At 36.4% G+C, this 25,391-nt stretch overlaps 1 protein-coding gene across 3 annotated transcripts in view; it reads right to left on the reverse strand.

Moving 5' to 3' along the window:
• col12a1a (collagen, type XII, alpha 1a) overlaps positions 1-25,391 on the reverse strand; it is a 49,217-nt gene that overhangs the window by 13,848 nt on the left and 9,978 nt on the right. For 2 of the 3 annotated variants that reach the window (XM_083543487.1, XM_083543488.1), the window contains exons 13-45: positions 25,044-25,313; positions 20,560-20,829; positions 18,753-19,019; positions 18,155-18,347; positions 17,885-18,009; positions 15,903-16,052; positions 15,700-15,819; positions 15,409-15,573; positions 15,030-15,176; positions 14,416-14,558; positions 13,601-13,730; positions 12,442-12,587; positions 11,691-11,820; positions 11,450-11,586; positions 9,619-9,748; positions 8,929-9,068; positions 8,701-8,833; positions 8,540-8,557; positions 8,319-8,458; positions 7,054-7,183; positions 6,778-6,917; positions 6,511-6,640; positions 5,410-5,552; positions 2,789-2,918; positions 2,544-2,686; positions 2,319-2,448; positions 1,812-1,931; positions 1,579-1,725; positions 1,378-1,494; positions 1,119-1,271; positions 964-1,038; positions 724-863; positions 478-601 (exon numbers count right to left, since the gene is read on the reverse strand). In XM_083543487.1, the coding sequence (XP_083399613.1) occupies positions 478-601; positions 724-863; positions 964-1,038; positions 1,119-1,271; positions 1,378-1,494; positions 1,579-1,725; positions 1,812-1,931; positions 2,319-2,448; positions 2,544-2,686; positions 2,789-2,918; positions 5,410-5,552; positions 6,511-6,640; positions 6,778-6,917; positions 7,054-7,183; positions 8,319-8,458; positions 8,540-8,557; positions 8,701-8,833; positions 8,929-9,068; positions 9,619-9,748; positions 11,450-11,586; positions 11,691-11,820; positions 12,442-12,587; positions 13,601-13,730; positions 14,416-14,558; positions 15,030-15,176; positions 15,409-15,573; positions 15,700-15,819; positions 15,903-16,052; positions 17,885-18,009; positions 18,155-18,347; positions 18,753-19,019; positions 20,560-20,829; positions 25,044-25,313 (4,776 nt within the window). The remainder of the gene's footprint in view (positions 1-477; positions 602-723; positions 864-963; positions 1,039-1,118; positions 1,272-1,377; positions 1,495-1,578; positions 1,726-1,811; positions 1,932-2,318; positions 2,449-2,543; positions 2,687-2,788; positions 2,919-5,409; positions 5,553-6,510; positions 6,641-6,777; positions 6,918-7,053; positions 7,184-8,318; positions 8,459-8,539; positions 8,558-8,700; positions 8,834-8,928; positions 9,069-9,618; positions 9,749-11,449; positions 11,587-11,690; positions 11,821-12,441; positions 12,588-13,600; positions 13,731-14,415; positions 14,559-15,029; positions 15,177-15,408; positions 15,574-15,699; positions 15,820-15,902; positions 16,053-17,884; positions 18,010-18,154; positions 18,348-18,752; positions 19,020-20,559; positions 20,830-25,043; positions 25,314-25,391) is intronic. The other variant, XM_083543489.1, reaches the window with a different exon arrangement.

The raw sequence follows: 25,391 nt of genomic DNA on the forward strand, positions 1-25,391 counted from the left end.
TTTATGCATTTTAACATAAAATGTGAATGGCACATTGCACCACACCTTACCATTACGTAACTTGAAACATTGAAATCATCACAGGACCATTAAAACTCTTTTCTTTCTCAAGCTCAATACTGTGTCCAGAGCAACAAGATGCTAGTAACACCTACATAATGGCTCAGTTCCAGAACACTGACAAAAATTCATACCTTCAGCCATTACTATTCTTATTTGCTTCAGAATATGAATCATTCTTTCAAAAGCAAAAAACAAACAATAAAAACTTGTATGCAGTAACAGCTCCCTGGATTAAAGTTCTGAGCTATTTATTGGAAGGTTGCAGTTTAAAATCCCAGTACTGACAGAAAGCCCTTGAGCAAAGACTAAGAGCTGAGTTTGGGCAGTGTGCTCTTTAAATCATTTTAAATAAAAACATAATTGTTGTATAAATAAATGCTATAGTGTTTATTCATGTTTGAAACAGACAGTAACCTGTTTTGGTGTTTCCTCCTCTGTAGCTGATCATCTGCACTGCAGACAGAGCCATTCCCTTGTCATGGTACGTGTTCAACTTAAATTCGGTTTTGGCATCATCACTGTACTGCACAAAGGACACCTGTTTTCAAAGAGGAAAAAGTCAATTTTCCACCACGAACTTGGACAGCATTTAAAACCAAGTCAGCATTAGAGAGTTCTGTGTACATGCTGTTCATTATGAAGTTGCTGAGAGCTTGTTACCTGCATGCCTTCATGACTGACGACTTCAAAAGCGCCGATCATGCTAAAAACAAACTGGAGCACTTTACTAAAGCTCTCATCTCCAATACTCCAAGAACCATCAATGAGGAACACCAGGTCTGCTTTAGCGCCTTTGCACACTAGATTGTGTAAAATATTCCGTGCAGTGTATTAGTAAAAGGAAAAAGTAGCTGTTGTTTATGGCAAGTTTATCAGGAAAGTCAACTGTAATATTCTTACCCTCCTGGGCACCAGGGATGGTTGGAGGTGGAGGAGGAGTTGGTGGCAGTGTAGGCGCAAAGGTGGGCTTCACAACTGAGAGAAAAATTTAAATAAAATCAAGGTGACATAAAAAAAAAATATATATATTTATATTTCAGTATTAGTTAACTTACGAGTGCGCTCTTTAGTGCTGACTCCAGGTCCCTCTAGATTGTGTGTCTGAGTGTATACGGTGGCGTTGTACAATGCATCTTGGCTCAGGCCATCAAAACAGTACTGATTTTGTGCAGCTGTAACGGTGACCTCCTGGGATCCACGATTAGAGGCTGAAGGGGAAAAAAGCAACAGACTGAAATACTGAAAGACTTTCAGTGCATAAAAGAATGGCAAAATTGGCACAGGGTTGACACTTTTATAATATGTTAAACTCACGGTCAAAGGGGTTAATTTTTAGTCTGTAAGAGGTAGCAGCTCGATGTGGAGACCACCTTAGGCAGAAAGAGTCATATCCCACATTGTATGTTGTGAGGTCAGTAACATTCAGGTACACTGAAATAGTGGGGAAAATGCAAGTAAGTACAACAGTGTGTAAGAAATTCAGAATCAAGTTTTAATGCTATAAGGTAAACTTACAGGTTGTGCCTTGGCCAGCAAGCGGACCACTCATTCCAGCATCGTACTGGGCAAAGACCTTCACATTATACGTAGTGCCGGGCTCAAGGTTGTGAAGGAGTTGTGTGGACACATCTCCAACAAACATCTCCTGAGTACTATCAGTACCTGTAATTTATAATTATATTTCTTAGTTTTGTTACAAAGAGAAAATGTAAAAGCTGACTGTACAAGTAGACACAGAATTTGCTCACCCTCTGGTGCATAGGTGAGCTTGTACCCATTAACCTTAGCAGGAGCCGGATCCCAGGAAACACGGAAACGAGTGTACCATTCATCTGTCACACGCAGGTTACGTGGCGCCATAAGTCCCACTGTGAATAGAACACAAAAGAACCAGGCTGAAAATCCAAACTGTGAATAATTTAAAGAAAGGGTATTGAGTTTAATACTGCTTCTGTTTCCAGCATAGTGTAATAACAGCATTTGTATTTAGCTTCTTTGTTCTCAGTTCAGACATTCATCATACAAAAAATTTTTTACAATAAAGACAGTTTTGGAGAAGGGCTATTCCTAAATATCTTGCAGACAGCTGTTGTGAAGATTGGTTTTGAATTTTCTTTTGCATTTCAGTCTGTGGTTAATAATTTACTGTGTTTATCCTTAGTGAAAGCTTTGTGATCTTGATTTTACTTTTCATGGCATATTGGTATGTTCGTCTTAATGTTTGTGTATGCATATATATGTTTCCAAGTTATTACAAGTATGTCCATCTCCAGAAAGCTCTCCTCCAGGACCATCTGTGTACAAAGCCATCACGCTGATCCTATAAGGTGTGTCTGGCTGAAGGTTCTGCAAGATGGCACTGTTTCTGTTGCCAGGAACACTTGTCTGTAAATAAAACAACAAGCAAGAAAGTTTAATAGAAGAAAATGCAGTTTATGTGTAACTGCTGTTATTGTTATATGCTACATATTCACACTTACAAACTCTTCAATGGGGTCTCCGGTGGTTGGCGCATAGGTGATGCGATACTGCTGCACAGGTCCCGCTGCATGCTCCCAGCTCACACTCAGAGTGTTTGTGGTAGGGTCATAGACACGCAAGTTCCTGGGAGCACTGCGTGGCACTACAACCAGAATCAGCAAAGACATTTTTAATTCAACAAACTGTTGTTAGTAGTTAATGGTTGTACAAATCATCACATAAGCAGATCAAGAAAAGGACTAACATGTTTTGCCATTGTCTGAAACTGCAATGCTTTCTCCATCAGCATAGAGTGCTACCACACCAGCTGTGTACTCAGTGTCAGGCAGTAGCTGCTCCAACAAAGTAGTATGGGTATTCCCTGGAACAAGAACCTACAAAACAGGTAAAACGTATGTGTTGGTAATAAGAGAAGCAATAATATCTGAAACCATATCAATTCACAAGTTTGACGTTAAAACAAAATCTGAACAACATAAAAACAAACAAGGTCATAGTTTAGTTTCTTATACATAGGATTTCTGACCATACTGTTTCCCTTCTCCATCAGGAAAGACTCACACCTGCCAGATCACTGAAAATGTTGGCTTTCTACCCAAAACACTTGAGAAATAAATCTTTGCCAAATAAACTCAGTAGATTAATTATTAACCAAAAAACTAATTTTTCAGCAAAATCGCACATGAGCTATCCATTTAAAACCCATAACCTCAAGTTGAATTTGAATGCGCTGTTTTTTTCCAATTTAATATGTTTTCTGTTATGTAACCATCAGAAAGTGAAAATTAATACAAAAGCATGGTTTTTATACGTTTATGACAAGGCCTGTTTTTTTTTGTTTTTTTTTGTTAAAGGAGCAAAAACGTTGTTTAGCATCAACCATACTAAAGTTTCTTCAAAACACATGGTGCAGAAATAAACTCAAGTGACATCAGTTTTTAACAAAGCCTGGAGACATTTAATTTCATGTACACACAGATTCATGGCTACTTTAAGATACCTCTGATTGGAGGTAATAATCCTGCCCACACGGACTTGCAAAACTACTGTTTAAAAACAAATACAAATGCATATATGCACATAAGATGTGGTCTTTTTCATGTGACAAAGTCCTGTTAAATCCACAACTCAAAGAAAAATTTTATTAAACCCTAAGAAAAATTATTTATTCCGTATTAGAGTAAAGCTTTAAATGGTTTTGTGCTTGTTTCAGCTGGTTGAAGTTGTACTGCAGCAATTTCCATATGAAACCAGTTAGGACCAACACCAGGTACCAATTGAAACCAATTAAAATTTTCCATCCAGCTGGAACCTTTACATTTGTAAGATGTGGTTACCCAGAATGTTCCCTAGAGATCTAAAATGTCTATATACTGGAAGTGCCAAAGAATTTGTGGAATAAAAATTATATTACTGTTACTATGTGTGAATGGCATTAAAAGCCAGGTTAAAATAAAGTTCTACTATACTCCAGTGCAAATGTTTCAGTGGACAGCAAAATTAGAATTGATTACAATTTTAAAAACAGATCTATATTTACTTTTGCCCGCATTCAAGGAACAAAAGCTGTCTGTTAAATAGTCTTGTCTGTTTTTTAGCAATCCGATCACCCATTAAATAGCAATGGAAATGCTTTTATAAATTGTCTTTATACTTATAACATAGTAGAAATAAGTATAAATCTTGTTCGATGGCTGCACCCAATAAGAAAATTATTTAATTCTACACGATCAGAAAAAAAAAACTTTTTTCTGTTTTTATATAGTAAAACCAAATTACAATTTATATTTTTAGCATCAATCTTTTGGCTTTAGCTAATAAGGTGTTAAATGCAGCTTAGATTGTTTTAAAATAATTAAAATGTTAATATATATTATGAATTAAATAAGATAAAACTATTTATCTTCTTTAAGTAGATAACCAATGTTGTATTAAATATACAGTTAAATGTCATTTTATGATTTCACTAATTAATATAATTTAACAACATGTATGTAAAAGAACAGGGATTGATCATGTAAATTATAAGCAGGTAAATGATACAAATGTACATACAAGGTCAACCACTCTAAACTTATTTTTGTTAAGTTTCCTAATTGGTTAGGTATTACTCAACTTATTTTCCATTTCTGTCTTTACTTTTATACTGCTATGGCAGTTGGATGCATTGTACAATACAATATATCCATGAGTGATTGCTTAAGGGAAATTAAGCCTCAGAAATCAGCCAAACTATTCTCTGGCAGTATTGCTGAGATCCAGTGTGTAATAACTTGAGATCAGTGACCTCCCCTTCGATAAAAGGGACTCCTTTGGTTTCTCTCAGTCTGCTGAATTACACATGAAACAAAAGCTCTCATGCCGCTGTTGAATCTGGCAACTGTACTTTTTTTAAACAAATGTCTCATTGACTGACCTTTTTTTAACAAATAATCATACTGCTTTAGTGCTCAGAACCTGATGATGTCATGTTTTCAGTTAAAATAGACATAGGTGGTAAATTTATTGTTAAATAAATGCCGCAATGAGAAATGCAATAAATAGCTATACAATAAATCTGTCAGGTTTTGTCAAACAGAATGCAAACGTCATGGAAAACTCCATTAAATAACGAGAAAAAAAGAAGAGAAGTTCTTTTTCATAATAATTTTGCCAATTTCATAAGCAAAAAGGAGGTTTTGGGTTTGGGTAAGAGGTGCATGTCCTTTTACAATGTTCATACTCTATTCCAATAATACTACAAAGTAAATAAATTTTATGCGCAAAGTAACACTGTAATTAGTCCAGCTGTCTTAATTGACAAAACATGCAAAGAGAGATTTCTTCTTTCAAATCATTTACTAAAAAAGATATAGTCTGACTCACCGACTGCGAGAGACTTGTTCCTGCCAGAGGGGCATAGACGACCCTATACTGCAGGACATCCCCCACAGCAGGCTCCCAGCGTACGTTCAGTGTGTTGGTAGTGGGGTTATAAACCTTGACATTACTGGCAGATGAACGATCCACTATGGAATTTATATATACACAAAATGTATTCAATTTATCACATATTAAAAAAACAGTTATAGCTGGCATTGTATTAAATTGTATTAAGACTGTATTTTAAAAGTGACTAAAGGTCTATTGCAGCAAACTACACAGCAAAGCATGTAAACTGAAAAATATTTGAACAAAGGAAAAACAGTTTATTTAAAATGGTATGAACACACTTGTTAATGTGTAATTTAAAGCAGATGCCCATGGTATGTGTGTAGTTTAGCAGTCTACCACATTAAGTAAACTGTACTGAAATCTAGCAATGACAGTACTGCATTAAGTAACAGAGCACCAGGATTAGTATGAATAATAAACAAAATTACACAATTCCGTATTGTAGTGAAATGATGAATAATACTCATTAACAAAAAACCTTTGGGACTCTTAGGTTTCGTTTTCTGTGTAGATTGGTTTAACTGATGAGACTTTTATCGAAGATTACATGAGCAAATTCTTTCCAGTAACTAATTCCATGCTACTGAAACTGTAACTACAACAACAGGTTTAAGGTTGCACAAAAAAAGACTGAAGGCATGCATAGAAAGAAAAGCCCAGCATAAATGAATGCATGTAAAAGAGCAAGGATTCATCCTTCAGGGTGTAATTAGCAACAATAGTCTTTTATGTGTTTGCATTTCCCTTGAATTTCCTTTTACGGAAGAAGATTACTCATGGATTTTTTTTTAAGGTCTGCACAGTCACTACAAGTTATTACAGACCATAAACTGGGATTCATTATATCCCATCCAGAGACACATACAACTGAGAGCCAACACATGAACATTTCTTTAGCGTTAGTCAATTCAGTAAACCAGTTTCACTTTGGAGTTATTTAACTAGAGAATCATATCGTAAATAAGAAAGGCCAAATTGCTAAATTATAGTGTTTCTAAAGAAAGTAAATTTGGAAGAGCTTTACAGACTCACATGTCTTTCCATTTTCAGTCTGCCGTTTGCCTTCACCAGCCGCATACACTGGAACCACACTGACAGCATACAGGGTGTTAAATTGTAGATTCTTTAAGACATTGCTATAGGTGTTTCCAGAGACTTGCACCTAAGAAAAGAAAAGAAAAGTAAAAAATAATTAAAAGTAAATATGAAGGATTAGAAATTGCCATAGTAATTGAGTCAATTTTGAGTCAAGCTTTTAATATGTAGCTTGTGAATATTAGAGGCACTGTAAGCTTATACCATGTCCTCTGGTCCTCCTGGCACAGCATGGTAAAAGATCCTATATTGGCGTACATTGCCTTCAGCTGGCTCCCACAATACATTTAGAGAGCTTGTGGTGGGATCAATGACACGGAGGTTTCGCACTCCTCCAAGGGGCACTATCAAAAAATAAATAAATAAATGAATTAATAAATAAATAAACAGGATTAAAAAGGTTTGCCCATGACCATTTACTACAGAATGTAGGTTATATAATCATTAACATTGATTATTGATTAAAACAGTGTAACTTACGTGTTTTTCCTTCACCAGATATGTCTTTCTCCTCTTTAGATGGATACATAGCTGTCACGGTGATAGAGTATGGGGTCTCAGGAGTCAACTTCTGCAGATTAATGGTGTTCTTCTTTCCACCAATCTGAGTCTGTATGAGAAAGCAAGACAACCACCTGAAAAAACAGCTTCTCAGATAACCATCCATCTATATGAGACATATTATTAAGTCCAATTCATTGGAAAAGTTTTATTCAGTCTCAGAACAGGGTGTTGAGTTTTGTTTAAGCAACAGTGGAATAGTCAGCTTGCCCCAGACAGGGTTAGAACTTTAAGATGGCGCCTTCTTTCCATAAGTAATGGAATGCATAAGGCAAATCTACCAAAACAAACAAAATAAAAAATAAAAACTGCCACTATCAATGTTTTTTCTTAGACACGAGATCGTCAGTAAGAAAATATTATGAAATACAACAACTCTAGGATAATGTTCTGGAGATTATAGTAGCATCTTTCCTTATCAGCATATCAACTACTTCTCTGCGTTTGGGATATCTTAGGAATCCTCACAACTGTCCACACACATGGGGATCTACTGTATACAGTCACTACGAGATTTGACTGGCTTCTGCTTCTTTCTGATGATTTAATTTCAAGCAACATTTTCCTTGCTCGTGATTGCAGTGCAGCAAGTGACGAATAACAAGTTTACCTCAAAAATACATTTCAGTCCAACACATCTAAATGATAAAGTTTCTTTACAAGTGAGGTTTTAAAAAGAAAAGGGAAATTATATCATTCACATCCTCTACAAAACTCTAACTCTATAAAAACGTAAACTGCTTCAATACTAATGGGTATGATGAAACTGCAGCTTACTTATATTAAATCATGTTCCAATTCTTTAAGTGATTTAACAACAAAGTGGTCTGCTACCATTGTGTTAAACTATGTGAGGCCACTACATTCCATTCCAATGCTTCAAGCTCTGTATAGCTGATTAAATCCTTATGACAGATGATGGTCAGTGTTACAGATAATCGGCTATGAGAAAAAACATATATTCATATAATTTAGTTTAAAAACCACAATATCTGTTCTATAAAGGATACAATAGTTTGTATTTTAAGTGGATATGTGTGTTTAAAGGTTAAGATGGTGCATTTGCAAATGGCATTTTGTTCGACTTTAGATTAAGCAAACCATTATGTGCCTCTCAGGTGCCATAAATGATTCAAAAATTTAATTATGAGATTAGTTAATATTGTAGGTATTAATATATTTACCGACTGCTCCCTGCCTCCTGCAGTAGGTACATATGTGATCCTGTAGTTCTGGACTTTGCCAGGGGCATGATCCCATTTCACTGTGAGGGAGGTGGTAGTGGCATTATATACCTGCAGGTTCTGAGGGGGACCACTGGGAGCTGTGAAAACAAAAACATTTAGATTTTTTCAGTGTGTCAAATGATCTGCTTGTGTGTGTTTTGCAATATCAAACTACTCACCAGGTGTAACTATGGACACTAAAAGGGGTGGGAAAAGGGGAAACAATAATGGTTGTTAAAATCTCATTTGTATTATGCATCTGTAATTTCTTTTTGAAAAAATACAAAATGTGTTTTTGCAAATCAATAAGGGAGCCTTTGGCTTAAAAATAAAATCTTACATGTGCGCTGGCTTCCTATGAGGTCCTCACTCTCGGATTCATCTGGATAGATTGCAGTAACCGAAACATCATACAGTGTGTCTGGTTCTAGGTTTTCCAAGAGGTGATTGGTGTCATCAGCACTCAAGATATCCTAAAGACAGGCAATACATTTTAAATGTGAATAGTCACATGTCACACAACTTACACATTGCCAAATCTTCAGTTTCTCTTATCTAAATTTCGTACATATACATAGTTGTTATCTCCTGACTTTGTCCAGCCAATGCGGTAGAGGGCTACATCAGGGGCACCATGCTCCCAATGAGCCCTAAAGCTTGTTAGTGCCACTTCAGAGAACCTCAGATTCTTTGGTGCTGGTACAACATCTACAAAGTTAGAATACAAGAAAAGAAACAAATGATTCTATGCAGGCTGACTTGATCACTTTTATAACATTTACCATAATCTTTATGATTTAGGTCAACCCCCGATAATTAGCGGTTCGGATTTTGCGGATTGGAAAATTTGCGGGTTCTCATTTGGAACCTAATTAACAGCAAGTTGCGGATTATCTTAAAATCCGCAGGAATCTGGAGCGGGACCGAATGTTCAGGAACGTTAGGAATAACATTTTAAACTATGTTTTCACTAACAAATTTCATAAAGGTTTTTAAAACACATGACTGTATTAAAGTCAAATTTCTAGATGAATTCACTAAGGTACCATAGGGGCTGCGGGGGGGGTGTCCAAAATCTGCTGATTTTTTGGCGTTCCGGGGGACCACTGTACTTGCATATTGACAATAAAACAAGTGGTGATCTACAATTCGTGTGCTTTATTGACATGAGCAAACGAAAAATGGTTTGAATAAATTTGACATTTACTATTTTAACTTCTATAATTTCCTTCATAGAAATCCTATTAATAGCAATTACCTGTTGTGGCTTGATTAAGCATTGGGTTTCCAGTTCCAGAGTCATATATAGGAGTGACAGCTACATCATATTCAGTTTGAGACTTTAGATTGTCCAGGATTTGGGTCGTCACATCGCCATCCACTTCAAGCTGCACAGATCCAATTTTTTTGTGTTAATACTAAAATAAATCTTGTTTTAATATTACAGCTAATATAATACCACACACTTAAGTTACAAAAGGGGTTTTCATAAAAAAAAATTAAAATAAAGATGAATTTAATATATTTACCAACACAAATTGCTTCTTTCTCTGAAGCCAATTATTATTGTTGTTTTTTTTCTGTGGTTCATTTTTATTTATTTTTGCTAAAACTACAATACTCTGAAATAGAAAACTGAAATATTCCATAACACATTTGGATTAAGGTAATTTAGGCAGGATAAGGATTGTTTTGTTTCATCAGAACAAACTCCTGTCCAGCTCACAACCTGTCAAGACCAAACATGTGAAGAATATGAGACTGTTTTCACATGCAGTGACCAGTTTTGGCAGATATTTCTGCACCCTTCCTGGTGTGTTTTCTTTTTCACCCTTTTTGCAACTTTAAATAGATGTCCTGTTTTTTCTCACTGTGATGTCTAATTTTCTCCACTTCATGAAGGTTTTCATTATTCCAGTGTTTTTTTTTTAACTATTGGATCCTTTACATGCCTTGTATATACTCTTTACGGACCATGTCATCAGCAGTTAGATAAATCCTACTGAAAACTAAAGTCAAAAACATCTTACATAACTTTACTAATGGAAAATTTACATTATAAAATGGTTTGCAACCTTATGTAACCTGATTATTTTAGGGTAAATATGTTTTTATATTATATTAGTTATCTAGGGTTAATGTTTTACAACACAGAAATCAGCATTTTTAACAATGGAGTGTAAATGCTTTATATTGATCACAGTCATCATATACAATCATTGCAAATAGCAATAGGCTGTTTTATTAAGAATTTTTTAAAACCAATTCTTTGAAACATTGACAAATGTTATCCAACGCTAAAGAATCTCTGCACTTTTTGCTAACAGTTTTTCCTGAGCTCTTAATCCAACTGAACTGTGTGTCATCTATCAGTTAGGAGAGCTGTTTTTGCAGGACCTCATACTGAAAGAGGGCGTTTACTTCAACTATTCATTCCAGTTCAAAGAGAAACAGGCAGCACCATGTTCTGATTTATGCCTCAGGATGTAAAATGCTTCTCTAAAAATATGATTAAAAAAAGGTGGCAATAAAACAAAAAATTAAAAATCCAGGGTAGTGCTGACTGTGACCAGGTTGCTGCGTGCCAATCACAAATCCACAGACGTCCATCCTCATCTGCTGTCTCTATTTTCTGGCAGACATTTGGCCAATCCTTCTGCAGCTGCTTCCATTATGTTGCATAACAAATGTTGGACAATAAGTCCATATTCATCAATGAGCATCTCTTTTTTGGGTCATCTGGCTGGTGTTAAAAAATCTAGGTCCCTTCCCAGGCATTAAGTTTTAACTGTAGGTTTAATCTCACTACAAAATAAGCTATTTAAAATATTACAAAATATAAATACTGGTATCATGAAAACTATATATATATATATATATATATATATATATATATATATATATATATATATATATATATATATATATATATATATATATATATACTATATTTTTACTATATTTTTACACACCAAAATCTCAAGATGTTATTCAGTAAAACCAGTTCCTGAGGAACTTCATTTACGAGTCTTTGTACACGTATCATCTTTATAATATATCTGTGCCAGGGTGATGTGCGGCAAGCTCACCTCTTTACTTTCACCATCAAACGGTTTGTAAGTAATGATGTATTTGCGAACAGGCCCTGAAGCAGCATCCCAGTTCAGAAGCATGCTGCTGTGAGTTACATCTGTTATTTGCAGCACACCGGGTGGAGGCAGCGGCACTGCAAGTTGGCAAAAAAAATAAACACAAACAAACACGCAGTGAGAATCTCAAGGTCATGCCATGCATCCCTGCTTGGAGCTAGCATGCTCTAGCGCCACCTACGAGTCACCCCTTCAGCAGTAAGAGGAGGGTTGGTCGTTTCACCGGTCAGGGCTAAGAGTTTGATGGCGTACGCTGTGTTGGGGAGAAGCTTCTTCAGCTCGACATCAGTGCCCTTGGCTTTCACACGCATCTGTGAAAGTTAACCACATCAGCAGTGAAAGAATTGATGGTTACTAATGGGACTCCACTTTGGTTAACTATGGGATCAAGCCAGGAGAATCATTAAGTGGACTAACACCTGTAAAAAATATATCTTTATTCCTACTGGACCATATCACTACAGTGTTTAGTTTTCTTCCTATCCAAGGACATCAGATTTAACTCAATAAATATATGCTTATAAGTCAAAGAGCAAAGAATTATCAATCTTTTAACAAAATCATTGTGCATGATTTTCTACACATTCTAAAAGCATTATATACAAAATGCAGCACAAATCTATGGCACTCATAATTATTGAAAAAAGTTTCTATTCTTATTTTTCCATTTCTGTTTTGAAAAATAAATGAAACCTCACAGAAGTCAGTGAATGTATTTGAGAACTAATTAATCGAAAACTCTACCCATTTCACTTTGTTCACTATACATGAACCTTTCTCCTACTAAGCTGATGTGCTGAGTTAGGGCAAATGCACTTTTCTAAAAAACTGCTGCTTCCTCAGCCTCTGATGTAATGAAGGACCATATTTAAGGAGCCCTGTTTTGTCTGTTATGCTTAAGTGGGGTAGATTATCTGAAGCGCAAATCATACCTCTTTCTTGCCGGTGGGTACAGTGGCATTTATTGCGGAGTATTGCAATTTGTAGCCAGTAGCTCCTTCGACTTTCTCCCATTTCACATTCATGGTGGTGGAGCCAACCTTGTAGATGGTCAATCTCCTTATAGTACTTAGGGGCACTACAAAGGGGAACACAACCTTTCTCTTTTTTTTTTTCTTTTTTCCTCTCTATCTAAACCCTGAGGCTGGCAGACTGCACAGATGGATCACGGCACACAAACTGCATGATGGTTACATGGAGGACAGCAAATGGATGGCAGAGCGGATGATGAATGAATGGTGGCAGATTTTACATACTTACATGATGGCTAATAAATGATGATGACAGACAAACAAAGCACACATAATGCAACAAATAAACGGCAACATTGCTGCACTGACATGACACCATTGGTATCAAAACAGCAATCAAACAATAAAAGAATACACCAATGACACATTGCTGTACCATGCAGCATCATGCTATATATTCTGATAACATTCATTGCTCTGTAAAAGGAATGATGTTGGCTAGGGTTAGGATAACATTCAGAATATCAAGCACAAAACCAGCTTATAAGCAACATCTACTTTTTAATTGCACAGCTTTCAATCAATATAAAGTTGCTTTAGCAAATCCTTAAGAAATAAAACAAAGTACTATCATTTCTAAGCAGTTACAATGGTTACATCCAAAATCTAATTGAAATATCCTAATATGACATTGCTGTAATAGCACGATTAGATCACACAATAAAATAATTTTTTTAAGAGTTGGTCAGATTCTTTTGAGCATTTCTAAATTTTATCAGTGTGAAAGGTCTGTTACTGGCTCTACAATGCAAGTAGCACTACTGAAATTTTAATTAAAAACAAAACAAAGGTTTGCTATAGCAACAAACAACGGTTCAGAGTAAAAACTTAAAAATTTAAAACACATACAACATATGGCATTTAAGCCAAAGCCTCAACAATAATTCCAATTAAAGAAAGTAACCCAAAAAGGATAAACAGCGTACAAGACATTACATAAAATGCTATGTTAAGAATTGTCATAGATCCAATTTTAGAAATAAGAATAAAATCTTAGGTTGAGGATTTGGCGTATTTCTTTTTAAAAGCCATTTGTGCTGGAATAAAAGTTGGCCCTTACGTGTGGTTTCTGTGCCAATCAGGGGCTCACTGCTCTCTTCTCCAACCACAGAGTAAACATTCACGGAGTATTCGGTCAATTGATCGAGACCTTCCAGTACCACAGTGTTTATGTCCCCATCCACAAACAACTAGAACAAGTAGAAAAGTTTCACTGGAAAGTCTTCAGGCAGGCACAAGGTTTTGTGATTTTACAACAATTGAAAGTTAACTGAAAATAAACCAGAAAATAATTATGCTGTATTACAAAATTCTTTTTACCCCAATGTAGAAGGTAGAGACCCAAAGCCTTCCACATGCCATGTCTGACTAGGTATAATGTGATTAAGTATAATAAAACTAAAGGAATTACAGTTAGTTATAATTGATAATTAATGAAAACTTAAGAGCAACTCCTGATTCATCTGGCAGTAGAAACTGTAAAACAGCCTCACATGGCTTGCTCGTTTCAGAAGAAAAAATACTACTCCAACAAGCAACACACATAAAACAGTTTGGGAATTCCCAGCTTTCACTTGTAAAGTTATATACTGTTTTGTGTAATGGCTTTGGTCATACATCATTACACACGATTTACGCTGATATCGAGTGAACTAAATTTACTAAAGTTAGTTTTAGAGGATTGAAAATAATTTTGTTTGTCTCTTTGCATTGATGCCAATCACGTCTAGCCAAACTGTTAAAGAATGTTTCTGAAAACTCTCAGGTTTCAGGTTTCTCTCCCTGATGCAGACAGGTTTATTCAACACTCAACAGTAAAAACATCTCAGTAAGGTGAACTGACAAACTATTTTGGGCTGTGGATGAATATGATACCTGTAGAGTTTGTCCTCCAGAGACAGGAGAGTACTCAACACGGTACTTTTCAACTGATCCCTCAGGGCCATTCCAGGTGGCACGAAATGAGTGATAGGTCACATCAGAGGTCACAAGGTCAGTGGGTGCCCCTGGTCCTTCTCCTAAAAGATAATAACCCTTTGACTTTTGACTATTTTAATCTCTGTATACACATAGAAATGAATTTCTTCTTTAAAAATACAATAAGGGGAAATAATCTTTACTTGTCTGAAAGTACTGACATATTTCTATAGAGACTAAAGTAACATATCAATTCATATCTCAGTTCCCCATTCGGCCTAATCCAAATATATCTAACATGAACAGATTGTGAGCAATTTGGAGAAATTTGGATGTGTAGCAATCTTCCAGATTCCCCCTATTTCCTCTACTATTTCTACAGCTGGTTGAAATGTAAAGATTTTGTTCACCATTTCTCCATAATCATGAAAAGGATCTATTCAGTCTCATGGTTAATTAGGACTAAATGGGTTTTTGTAAAAGAAATAGGTCTTGTGCCATAACATTGCTTAATAGACCAGAGTGCTTTCTACTTACTGCACTGCTTATTAAACAAATGTCCTTTAGGTTACCTGGGCCTTTTACACTTGAACACAGGTTGTTTGTCAGATCGTCAACAATGTCGAACAGAAAAGAGAAATCCATCACATTGTACATGTGGATTTCATCAGGATCAGAGGCGATGGACCGCAACTCATTCTCATCAGCATTCTTCACACCTGCACGCCAAAGAGAGTCAAGAAAATTTATTATTTTTTTGCTAAACCAACACACAATTAAAAACACAAATTGAAGCCCACGTTAAATATTCAGATAAATTTGGTTGCACAGTTGCTTTCAAATCTAGGTGGTATGCATACATAGCTGAATCAAAGCTTGATTGATGAACTTAATAAACATAGTTAAACAAATGGTCTTTGTTTACCAGGCAGAAAGCAAAGGGTTTCTTACCAATAGCATAGAGCTCAATGCCACTGTCACGCAAATTTTGAGAGTTGGCAATAATGTCATCCTGCGATTTGCCATCTGTGACGAGGACTCCGATTTTACGGGAGTTTGGACGCATCCCCACGTTAGCTTTGAAATTGTTCTGCAGGATGTAATTTAAAGCCAGACCTAGAGAAAAGGCAATGGTCATAAAGCAGTAGTTAGTTCTATGTCTATGGCAAACTCAAACTTATAGCACTGTCAAATTAATAAACTGAATGAAATATTTCAATATTATGTTAATATAAAAAATACCCGTCATTGTATTTCCTCCTTTGTACGGCAGACCGGCCACGGCCTCCATCAGTGATTCTTTGGTTTTATGTGCATTAAGATGCCACTCAGTCTTTGGATCTCCACTGTACTGGGCCAAACCTGTGTACAAAAATAAACACAATGTCCCACATCTGCCTCTGGCTATACAGCCCAAACTGCAGCTTGACAAAATACGTTCTTACCAATCTGGACACGGTCTGGCCCAATGTCAAAAACGCCCACCATGCGAGAAATGAATGACCTGATGGTCTTGAAATTCAGACGTCCTATACTCCAGGAGCCATCAACCAGCAGGACAATATCAGCCTGGGCAGTTGTTTTGCATGTTATATCTGACCAAGCAAAGGACATTAAATTAGAGTGTAAATATACAAAGGTGCTGTTAATGCAATAATGCAAATTGGATTCAGAATCTGCTTAAGAAAAAGCAAAAAATGATAAGAAAAACACAGAGCAAACAGACTACAGACACCAACAGAGACCAGACCAGCAATATAAATAGTTGTTTATTACAAATATTTTCTGTACATTGTAAATACATCTGATATATTTTTTCACAAAAATACACAACACTAACAATTAATTAGGCAATGAAAATGAGGGGATTTTGTTGTCTTCATCATGAGCAGCAGAAAGATGTGATTTTCAAGAGTTACTTTTCATTTCCCCGATCTGCACCTCATTTCCACTCCTGTAAAGACACCTGAATGTTGTTCCACAGGCACAAGACTTTTCCGGCTCAGGAAGAACACAGCTGTATGGAGCTCAAAATCAAAACACGCTCAAAATAAAAGCACAATGCAACATTTTCTTTTCTTAATTTTGACTAAAGGCCATAACTGAGGGATGAGGGACTAATATTTCAAAGCGTTTTAAAAAGGTTCCTGAGATTTTGCATGTCATGTTCCTGTTGTAAATAAAAAGAAATATAATCAAAGGCTATAAAAACAAAACAGATGTCCATGCCTTCAGCACAAGATATGTGGTGCTTTCTACATAAACAGTCCCAAGTGCACACATTCAACTTGCAAATACATGGGCCACATATTCCCTGTTCTTTAAGTTAATAAATGAATGTTGATAATTGCACAGTTGTCAATAGTCAATTATATTAAGTTATATATTATGTCATTATCTGAAAGTGCTGAGAGCTCTGATAAAAAATAATGAGACGCTGCCATTTGAGCAATCCAGGTACAGATGGACTCCCTTGAGTGTTTTAAAGTAACAGGAATTTTAGCATGTGCAAACACGTGGCCTCCTTTTATCTCCTTTTGACAGCACATAATTTAAACGGAAAATAATCTGTTCAGCCGCCAAGTACAACACCAGTAGGCATATCAAAAACTGCTCCTAATATTTTTTCCAAATATTTTTTTAGATTCTTAGAAAATATTTTGGGCTGCTATGAATTACTTAAAGAGATGTGAATTTGTTGCGTACCATTACCAAGACTGAATGTAAGTTTTTACAGAATATATTGTGCCTAGGAAGGATATAGAAAAGAATGCCTTTCTTTAAACTTATGCAGCTTGCTAGACTCACACCTCACACATGTTCATTATTATATTAATATTATCGTTTCATGACATCTCTGGAATTCATTATAACACGTATCAAGCTTTTTGTGAATCCAGAGAATATGCCTCAGTATTATCTTTGTCTCCAGATTGTGCAAAATCTCAGCTTTGGTTCTGCTCCCAATTAGGAGCTGCATTCCACACTCAGGTCATCAATCTCAGCTTAGAACCTTCTACTGCACAAATCAGATGTCTTCTTACACACACTAAATCATGTTTAGACTGGTAATTGAGTAGGCAGAGTTGTGTCATATCTGCTCATAATCCAAAAGCCATCTGATAAAAAATTCTCTATGTCGAATTTTCATTGGATTTGCTCATTTGTGAAACAGTTAGTCAGGAGGAATGGCATGCACATTTCCTCAACTGTCTGTGCTGACAGTCATACTAAAGTAATGACTTTACTGCTCCTAACAAAACATGTTACATAATGCGTACAGATACAGCTATCACAACATTGCTTGTTGAAAGCCTAGTGATAATTATATCCACATGCAAAAGCCACACAATTAAATTAGAGATTTCTGCTACCTCAAACACTCAGCGATCAAGTTTAATCTGAGTGGCTCAGGTGGTCACATTACCTGTAGCATCAATTGGAGGAGAAACAGGCTCATCAGACAGCGTTGTCTTTTCTTCACCAGCTAAGGGCATACTCTCGCCACCATCAAACATACCAAAGACACTAACGGTGTACTTGGTGCCAGCTCTGTGGAGGGAAAAGAAAAGGAGTAAACAGATCATACTTTATCCAAGTAAAAAAAACTAAAAAGATATGTGAAAGAATGATTCATAGACACCACAATGCCCAATGGCTTAGCGTTATCAAGTAATGTGGAGAGATTTGTGCTTACCTTAGCTCTTCCAGGACCACTGTGTTGTCAAAGGGTCCAACAACAAGTTGTCCCAAGTCTATCTCTTCACCACTCGGGTGGAAAGTCACCTTATAGCCTTTAACATCTCCAGGGGCAGGGTCCCATGACACCCTGAAACTGGTCTTAGTGGGCTCAGACGTTTGTAAATTTCTTGGAGATTTGAATGGTGACACTGGAAAAAATATGGCACACACAATGAGTTAACCACACATTAAAATGTGTTTATTTGAAATGGGTAAAAAATAAGAAATACATTCATAAATGCATCAAATATATACTTATTTTCTACATTCTGAAACCTTATTTTTATCTATATAAATACAATTCAATTAAATTAATTTTAAATCTATTACGGTGAGGGAGATTTTTGTATGCGTTGCAATTCTATCAACAACAGTTAACAACAATTACTGACATCTGTAAAATTAAGTTATTTTCAATTTGTGAGTTCTGCTGTTGTACAATAATATAATACAGTACAATAAAATACAATATAATATAATATGCGAATCAAAATTTAATTTTAATAAATCTTTAGTACATAGCAAACCCACTGTTTAAAGATTGAAAAACTTACATGTGGTTCCCGTTCCTTGCCTTGCTTTTCCATCTCCATGTTTGTAGACAGGAACCACTGTGATTTCATAGGTGGTAATAGGCTGAAGGCGGCGGAGAACAACAGTTGTAACACCACCTGAGGTTTTGGTGACCATTGGCCGACCTTCATCATAAGGCTTGTATGTCACTCTGTAATTAACAACATTGCCTGGCGCTGGCTTCCATGTTGCCCGCATACTCCTCTCTGTCTCCTCACTTACAGTTATGGCTCTGGCTGCAGCTGAGACTGGAGGTGAAATCAAAATTACATTCTGTGCTAAGTTGTGTCAAACAATTTTATAGGCAAAAAACTAATATTCATCCAGGTAAATGGCAGCAATTTTATATAACAAAATTTCATCTTTAGGTGCAGGAAAAAACTTGATGGAAAACCAAAACTCTATATCCAGCTAAAAAATATTATTCCAATAGGAACAGATGCATCAAGTAGTGCCTAAAGCCAAACCAGGGCATTCTTAGTCTGCCTGCAATGTTAAGGAAAAAAGCCGAATGAATTGTCAGTATGTTAAATGATTCATAGAGTACTTTCAGTCATTAAATGCTTTTCCAAAGTGGGAGTTTTATAGGTGGAAAATACAACTTCCAAGTTTCTAAGAGCATGGTTTGAGCAAAACAGACACAATATGTTACTGGAAAGGTATTGAATATAGAATTGGGAAAAATGCTGACCATGGACATGAAACACAAAACCCCCAAAGTGCAGTCATTCGTGTTTTAACTTTAATATTTACCTGAAGAATTTGCTAACATTAAACAATCAAGCATCAACCAGTGTCAAAATGTAAACACTCTGGCTATGAGTTTTATTCCTTAAGTTCCCTTTATATGCTTGCCTCATTTTGAGATAAGCCAGAGAGGTGCTGTCCATCAGTGGCACATTTCTAAGCTCTATATCCATCTTATTGGTTACACACAGCGGGTATGATACATTGCATAAATGGTTCACACATTTATACAGTAAATAGGTCATGCAAATGAATGAACAAAAGGGGTATGTCAGTTGCAATTCATAAGGCACAGCTGTGCCAACATCAATGACGTTATTCTTGAAGGGAATCACGTTCACTCTCATTTTCCACAGTACACTGAAAGACCAAACTAAAGTTTCTGACAAACCTTAAATCTCCTTTATTTCACTTAGTCTAAATCCACCATGGTGCATTAGAATGAGAGGATTATCTATCTGAACATTTTTTTCTCAGCGGTAATAGCATGACAGTCAAGTAACATTTTATATTAATATATCTTTAAGTATTTTATATCCTTTTTAATGTCCTAATTCAGATACTAACCATTCCTTAAGCAGAAGGCATCAAAGAGAATAATTAAAATGCTCAGTTAATAAGGATCTGACATTTTTAAGATTTTATTATATTGGGCCATAAAGGTTTGACTCTGAAAGAGGACAAAGTTGATTTTTATCATTTTAAGCAGCATTCTGGTTCAAAATTTATGAACTCTTATATGGACATATATTTAGTCAATGACATAAGATAAATGTAACATATTAATAACAATAACTCACTCATACCGAAGATTTATACAGAAACCTATAAATCCATTATCACTAAATATTTTACAGCCTGTAATGGAAATTAAACAATAGTTAAGAAGTGTCTATTTTGGCTACTCAGTATAATTTTATATTGTTTCTTTGCATGTACTGAGGTAAGCCCAGAATGAGGGGGCCCCTCTCAGACTAGGGGCGAGAGGAAATGTGTGCTGTTCCTCTGCTGGATGCATTATGAAGGTAGGAATGAACTTACCATCTGTGGTTTCCTCTCCCACCAGCGGCTCTCCTTCACCAAAGCCGTAGGCGGCATAGACAGAAACCTTGTAGCGAGTCTCGGGTGTCAGCCCCTCAAGCACAGTGGTGGTGACATCACCAGGTACTGTTTTTTCCCCAGCTTCATCGGAGAACAGGGATTTCCAGGTGACTCTGTAATGCCGAACGTTGCCAGGTGCTGCTGTCCAGAAGGCAGCAAAGCTGGACTCAGTGACATCCTTCGTGATCAGGTCTTTGGGAGAGCCAATAACTGGGGAAGAGAAGCAGACAGAAATATTAAAAATAGATCGGTAGAACATACAGAAATTAAGTGGTACAAAGGACACACAAAGATCACGACAATGTGGTAGTTGATACTGAAGCTAATCAACTTACATCATTACATCAGAATAGGCTGCTTTAACTCTACAATATAAAATTTAATAACACCTTAAGAAAGCTCTGTAAAACTAATCACTCTGTCTGTCAGGTCTTTCAGTATTCTATACGTAGTGTTATTTTCCATTCTAACAAGAAATTCAATCCATAAAACACATACGCACACGCTCACAGTTTTTTCACTTTCTCACTGGAATGAAAGACGGGAAACAGAAATCAAAGGGGAGATATTTAGGTTAGTGTTGAGTGGTTGCCACTGAACATTTGGCAGAAAGTGGTGTCCTGTGTCTTTCTGACCACTTTCTGACCACAGGGTGGCTACCTGTCTCCTACAACAATTCTTAACCGCCTACTGAGTTCTGTTTAGCAAACACTTGCTTCATAGCCATTTGGTGATTCATTTAATAACTCAGACAAAAGACTAGATGTTCCTACATCTGATAATGTGTGATGCTTACTGTATGGTGGAATTATTAGCACAAGAAAGAAAAGAAAAAACCCTTAGGGTTTGGAAAAAAAAACCTGAGACATCCAGTTTCCTGCTTTTGCTCTTAGTGGGCAAAACCCCTCAGCATGTGGCTATGCAGTTTGAGGTTTGTGATTGATTTTGCTCACTAGGTGGTTAGGTTTACTAGGAGATGTAATCCTGGTGTGGGAAGTAATGAATTCTAAAAAGCACTGTTGGTGAATTCCCGACTCTTAGGGCCCATCAAATATAATGTGCTATCCCAACCGCAGCTGCCAGTGTGTGTTGATCCAAGACAGGTCTCACATCCAAGTACAATTTCTTGACAATATCAAAGTACTACAGGGACAAGAGCACATGATAATGACTCCTGCAGACAATAGTGTTTTTTCTCTGATATAACTAAATCAGTAGAACAATAACAAAACCCTAGTAAACATGGGTGAAGAGGTTTTGCATAGAAGAACTCTGGCATTTTAATAACTTTGCAGAAAAGCGGTTGAAAATAAAGTAATTAATGTGAAAACGAAGATAGATGCTTCGTTAAACATGATCATTCACCACATCAGGTATAAATCCAGACTAAAATCCCCATGTTGCCATTCTGTGGGCATGATCAGCAATTAGATGATTCCTTTTGGAGAAGTTGTAGTGACCAGCTGGAATCAACACACAGACCTTTTGTTTCCTCTTTTGACTGAGCTCACACTTCCCCCACAAGCGGAAAATGCAGACGGTGTTGGACACATTTAAGACTTCTGCTCAGTCTAATTTATGAGCACCAATAACAATATAGCATGGCATTCAACACAGCAGGTCCTTTCTCTTACATGGCATATGACCCAAGCAAAAGACTTATGACCCAAACGAACCACGCAGATAATGAATGTGTTCATAAGCATGCCAAATGATCCCGATCAACTGAAAAATTCTGCTAGTGTAGTCCACAAATCCAGCATTTCCTATAAGCACAGATGAACCTCAGATTCCCATAAAAGCATACTAATTATGCATAGGACTTCCAGATTTTGAAGAACAGCATAACCAGTGCTAAACGAAACACTACTAAAAATATTAATTAATGTCAGGATTATTTCCATCATTTTGGAGGTCAGAACATCCATTTTAATACAATCAGAAAGCTGTGAGTAAGGGGTAAAACATTCTCAGTACTTATTCTCCTTGTACTTCTTTCAGCAATTATTCATTTGGGTGAAAACCAGACAGCTCTGGACCGAAAACTTAAAACCTGGCAAGGGCAAAACTGGAATCATCACAGCCCAGTTTCCACACAAATGGTGTGAACTGAACCAATGGAAATACTGTTAGCAAGTCTGCATGTAGCAGTATCTAAAACTGTTCCTTTCTAAATGTAAATAATCATAATCCACCATATGGGTAAAAAACATACATTAGCAACATAAGCACTGGCCAGAAATTTACAGTAATATAATCGGAAAAAAAAAAGTTTCCATTAAAGGGTTTCTACCTAAAAGAGTTTCTTCTTCCTCTCTAATAGACAGAATCAGACTTTGTTTTTTTGTTTTTTTAAATAGACCAATAAAAGGCTCCCTTTGGTGGACAAATTGACTTTTTTTTTATGCTTAAATGAAAGTTTCTTTTATTAAAAAAAATTAAATAAATGAAAAATTAAAAAAAAAAAAAAAAAAAAAAAAACACATACTTCAATGAGAAACAAAGCCATTCTGATAATTGAGCAAACTTCCTTTTATTAAATAACTACTTCCAAATGCCTTGGAATTTGTTCACATTTTAATACATTATTGTACATGCCCGAAGACATTTAGGTTTGGCTTTCTTCCCCCTCTTATTTTCAACTACTGCCAACTGGTTACAGTATTTATGTGTAACAGCAGTCAGTGGGGCCAAATGGTCCTCTAGAAGAAGCTAATGAAATGTGTCCACAGGGGACAGAAACATGGGGAATTCTCCACACAACCACAGTGAGCCCAGGGCTTCTCACGGGAGCTCTTCCTAATTACACTGAATGTCTCAGGCCTCCCACAGAGGGTTCCAGGAAGTTTATGGTGTCTAGCACAAAGAACGATGTGTTTGCTAGAGTGACGTAGCCATTGGTTATTGGAAATTAATCTTTCGATCCAGTCCACATGGAAGGCATTGAATACTGACTCAGCATAAACTGCAATGCATCAATACAAATAACTTATTAAATGTGTTCTGGTAGAGAGGCTGGTGCAAATATTATGCACAGAACAAAGGAAAAAAATTAAAGAGTTGGCAAAATTAAAGTTTCATTATATCAGTAGTGATGGGCGCAGAGAATAGTGAACATTTACAATGGGAGGACCAAGGTGAGGACAGTGGTTCTAACAGAATGCTTCAGACTTGATTTCTTAAACTTTTTTTTAAAGTAGTTGATATAAACCTAACAAGCTCCAGACCTTGTATAAGCACAAAGCCATTTAAGCTTAAAAGTAAAATTTGTTTGAGTAATTGGTCATGATTTCCTGAAGCAAATGAAATGTATTGGTAAATGAAATGTATTGATGGTAAACGAGATGCCTGACTGCTTATTTCTCACAACTTTCTCTGCAACTTATAGATGATGAAAACACATGGACTTGCTGATATGTAATAAAAATTATATAAAAACTTGTGTATAAATAGCATTGCATGCATGCATGACTAGTGTCACCTTAGGAAAAAAGCACAGGCTTTGTTTTGTTTGGCCAATTCTGATTTTCTAGCATGTGACATTCAAGACATGTTTAAAAGCCCCTAAACGGTTCTTATTAACTACTGTAAATAGTCATAATAAATCTTAGCAAACCATTGAAATGACTTTTTTTTAAGGTGCAAATGAGAACATTTTATATTTCATTTTCTTTAATTCACCAATGTAGTAACCAGTCTCTAACAAACCTAATTAAGACACTTTTTGGCCAACATTTAAAATATGTCACTACTAGTGAATGTTACTACTAATATAAAATTTACTTCCGTCCACTACAGAAGTATACACTGCTGTGGAATTCATTTTCCTTTACCCTGCTAAACATCTCTCCAGCTAGGACCAGACCACCTAATAACAGAGTGACTACATGAACAACTGTATGTAACCAAACACCAGCAACACTTACACGCTTTTTGCCCTTTCACCACATTCACTGAACATAAGCAAGTCTGTGTAAAATCCCACTAGTGGGAAACCCAGGGGGCATGCAGGAAAGTCCTTAGTCAGCCAGAAAGCCTCCATTACTTTAGCTGAGTCAGGCATGACAAATCAAGTCTTGACACTACATTGTGGCCTCAAACAGGGGAGCTGTTGTTAAAAGATGACCAATACCAGACCTTTTTTTACCCTGGCCATAACCTAATGGCATCGAGGGCTGCTGAAAAGCAGAAACAGATGCCCCTACCATTTAGTATTTGTTATTTTAGTCATTCACTTGCAACTACAAAAAAAAACACATTCAAGACTTATGGTTAAGACCAAGATAGAATAGAAATAGATAGATGTCCTCAACATAGGATAGATGTCTTCAACACTAAGAAGAGGCCACAACCATAATTGTGGTCTTAGGACAAAAGTCATGTGTTTTTTCCCAACCGCCATCATGTTACCTTCTATTTCTTACCTTCCAAAGTGGTGCCTTTTCCCAAGAGTGGATCTCCCAAGCCAGAGGAGTAGTGAGCACTAACAAAAATCTCATACTCCGTGTCTGGTAACAGGTTCTTGAGCATGGCAGTTGTAGAGTCTCCTTTAACAGAAATTTCGTTCCGCTCACCACCTTCAGGCTTATAAGCTATGTCGTACTGAAGCACATTTCCAGGAGCAGCCTGCCAAGAGAGCTTCATGGTGTACTCTGTCTCGTCAAAGACCCTCAGATTCTGTGGTGAGCCCTTGGCTAAAAAAGGATTACTGTTAATTACTGCATTGATAATTAAGAATTTCATAGAACTGAAGACTCACAGAGACGTAACAC

This window comes from Silurus aristotelis (assembly GCF_946808225.1).
Source record: "Silurus aristotelis genome assembly, chromosome: 6".
NCBI lineage: Eukaryota > Metazoa > Chordata > Actinopteri > Siluriformes > Siluridae > Silurus > Silurus aristotelis.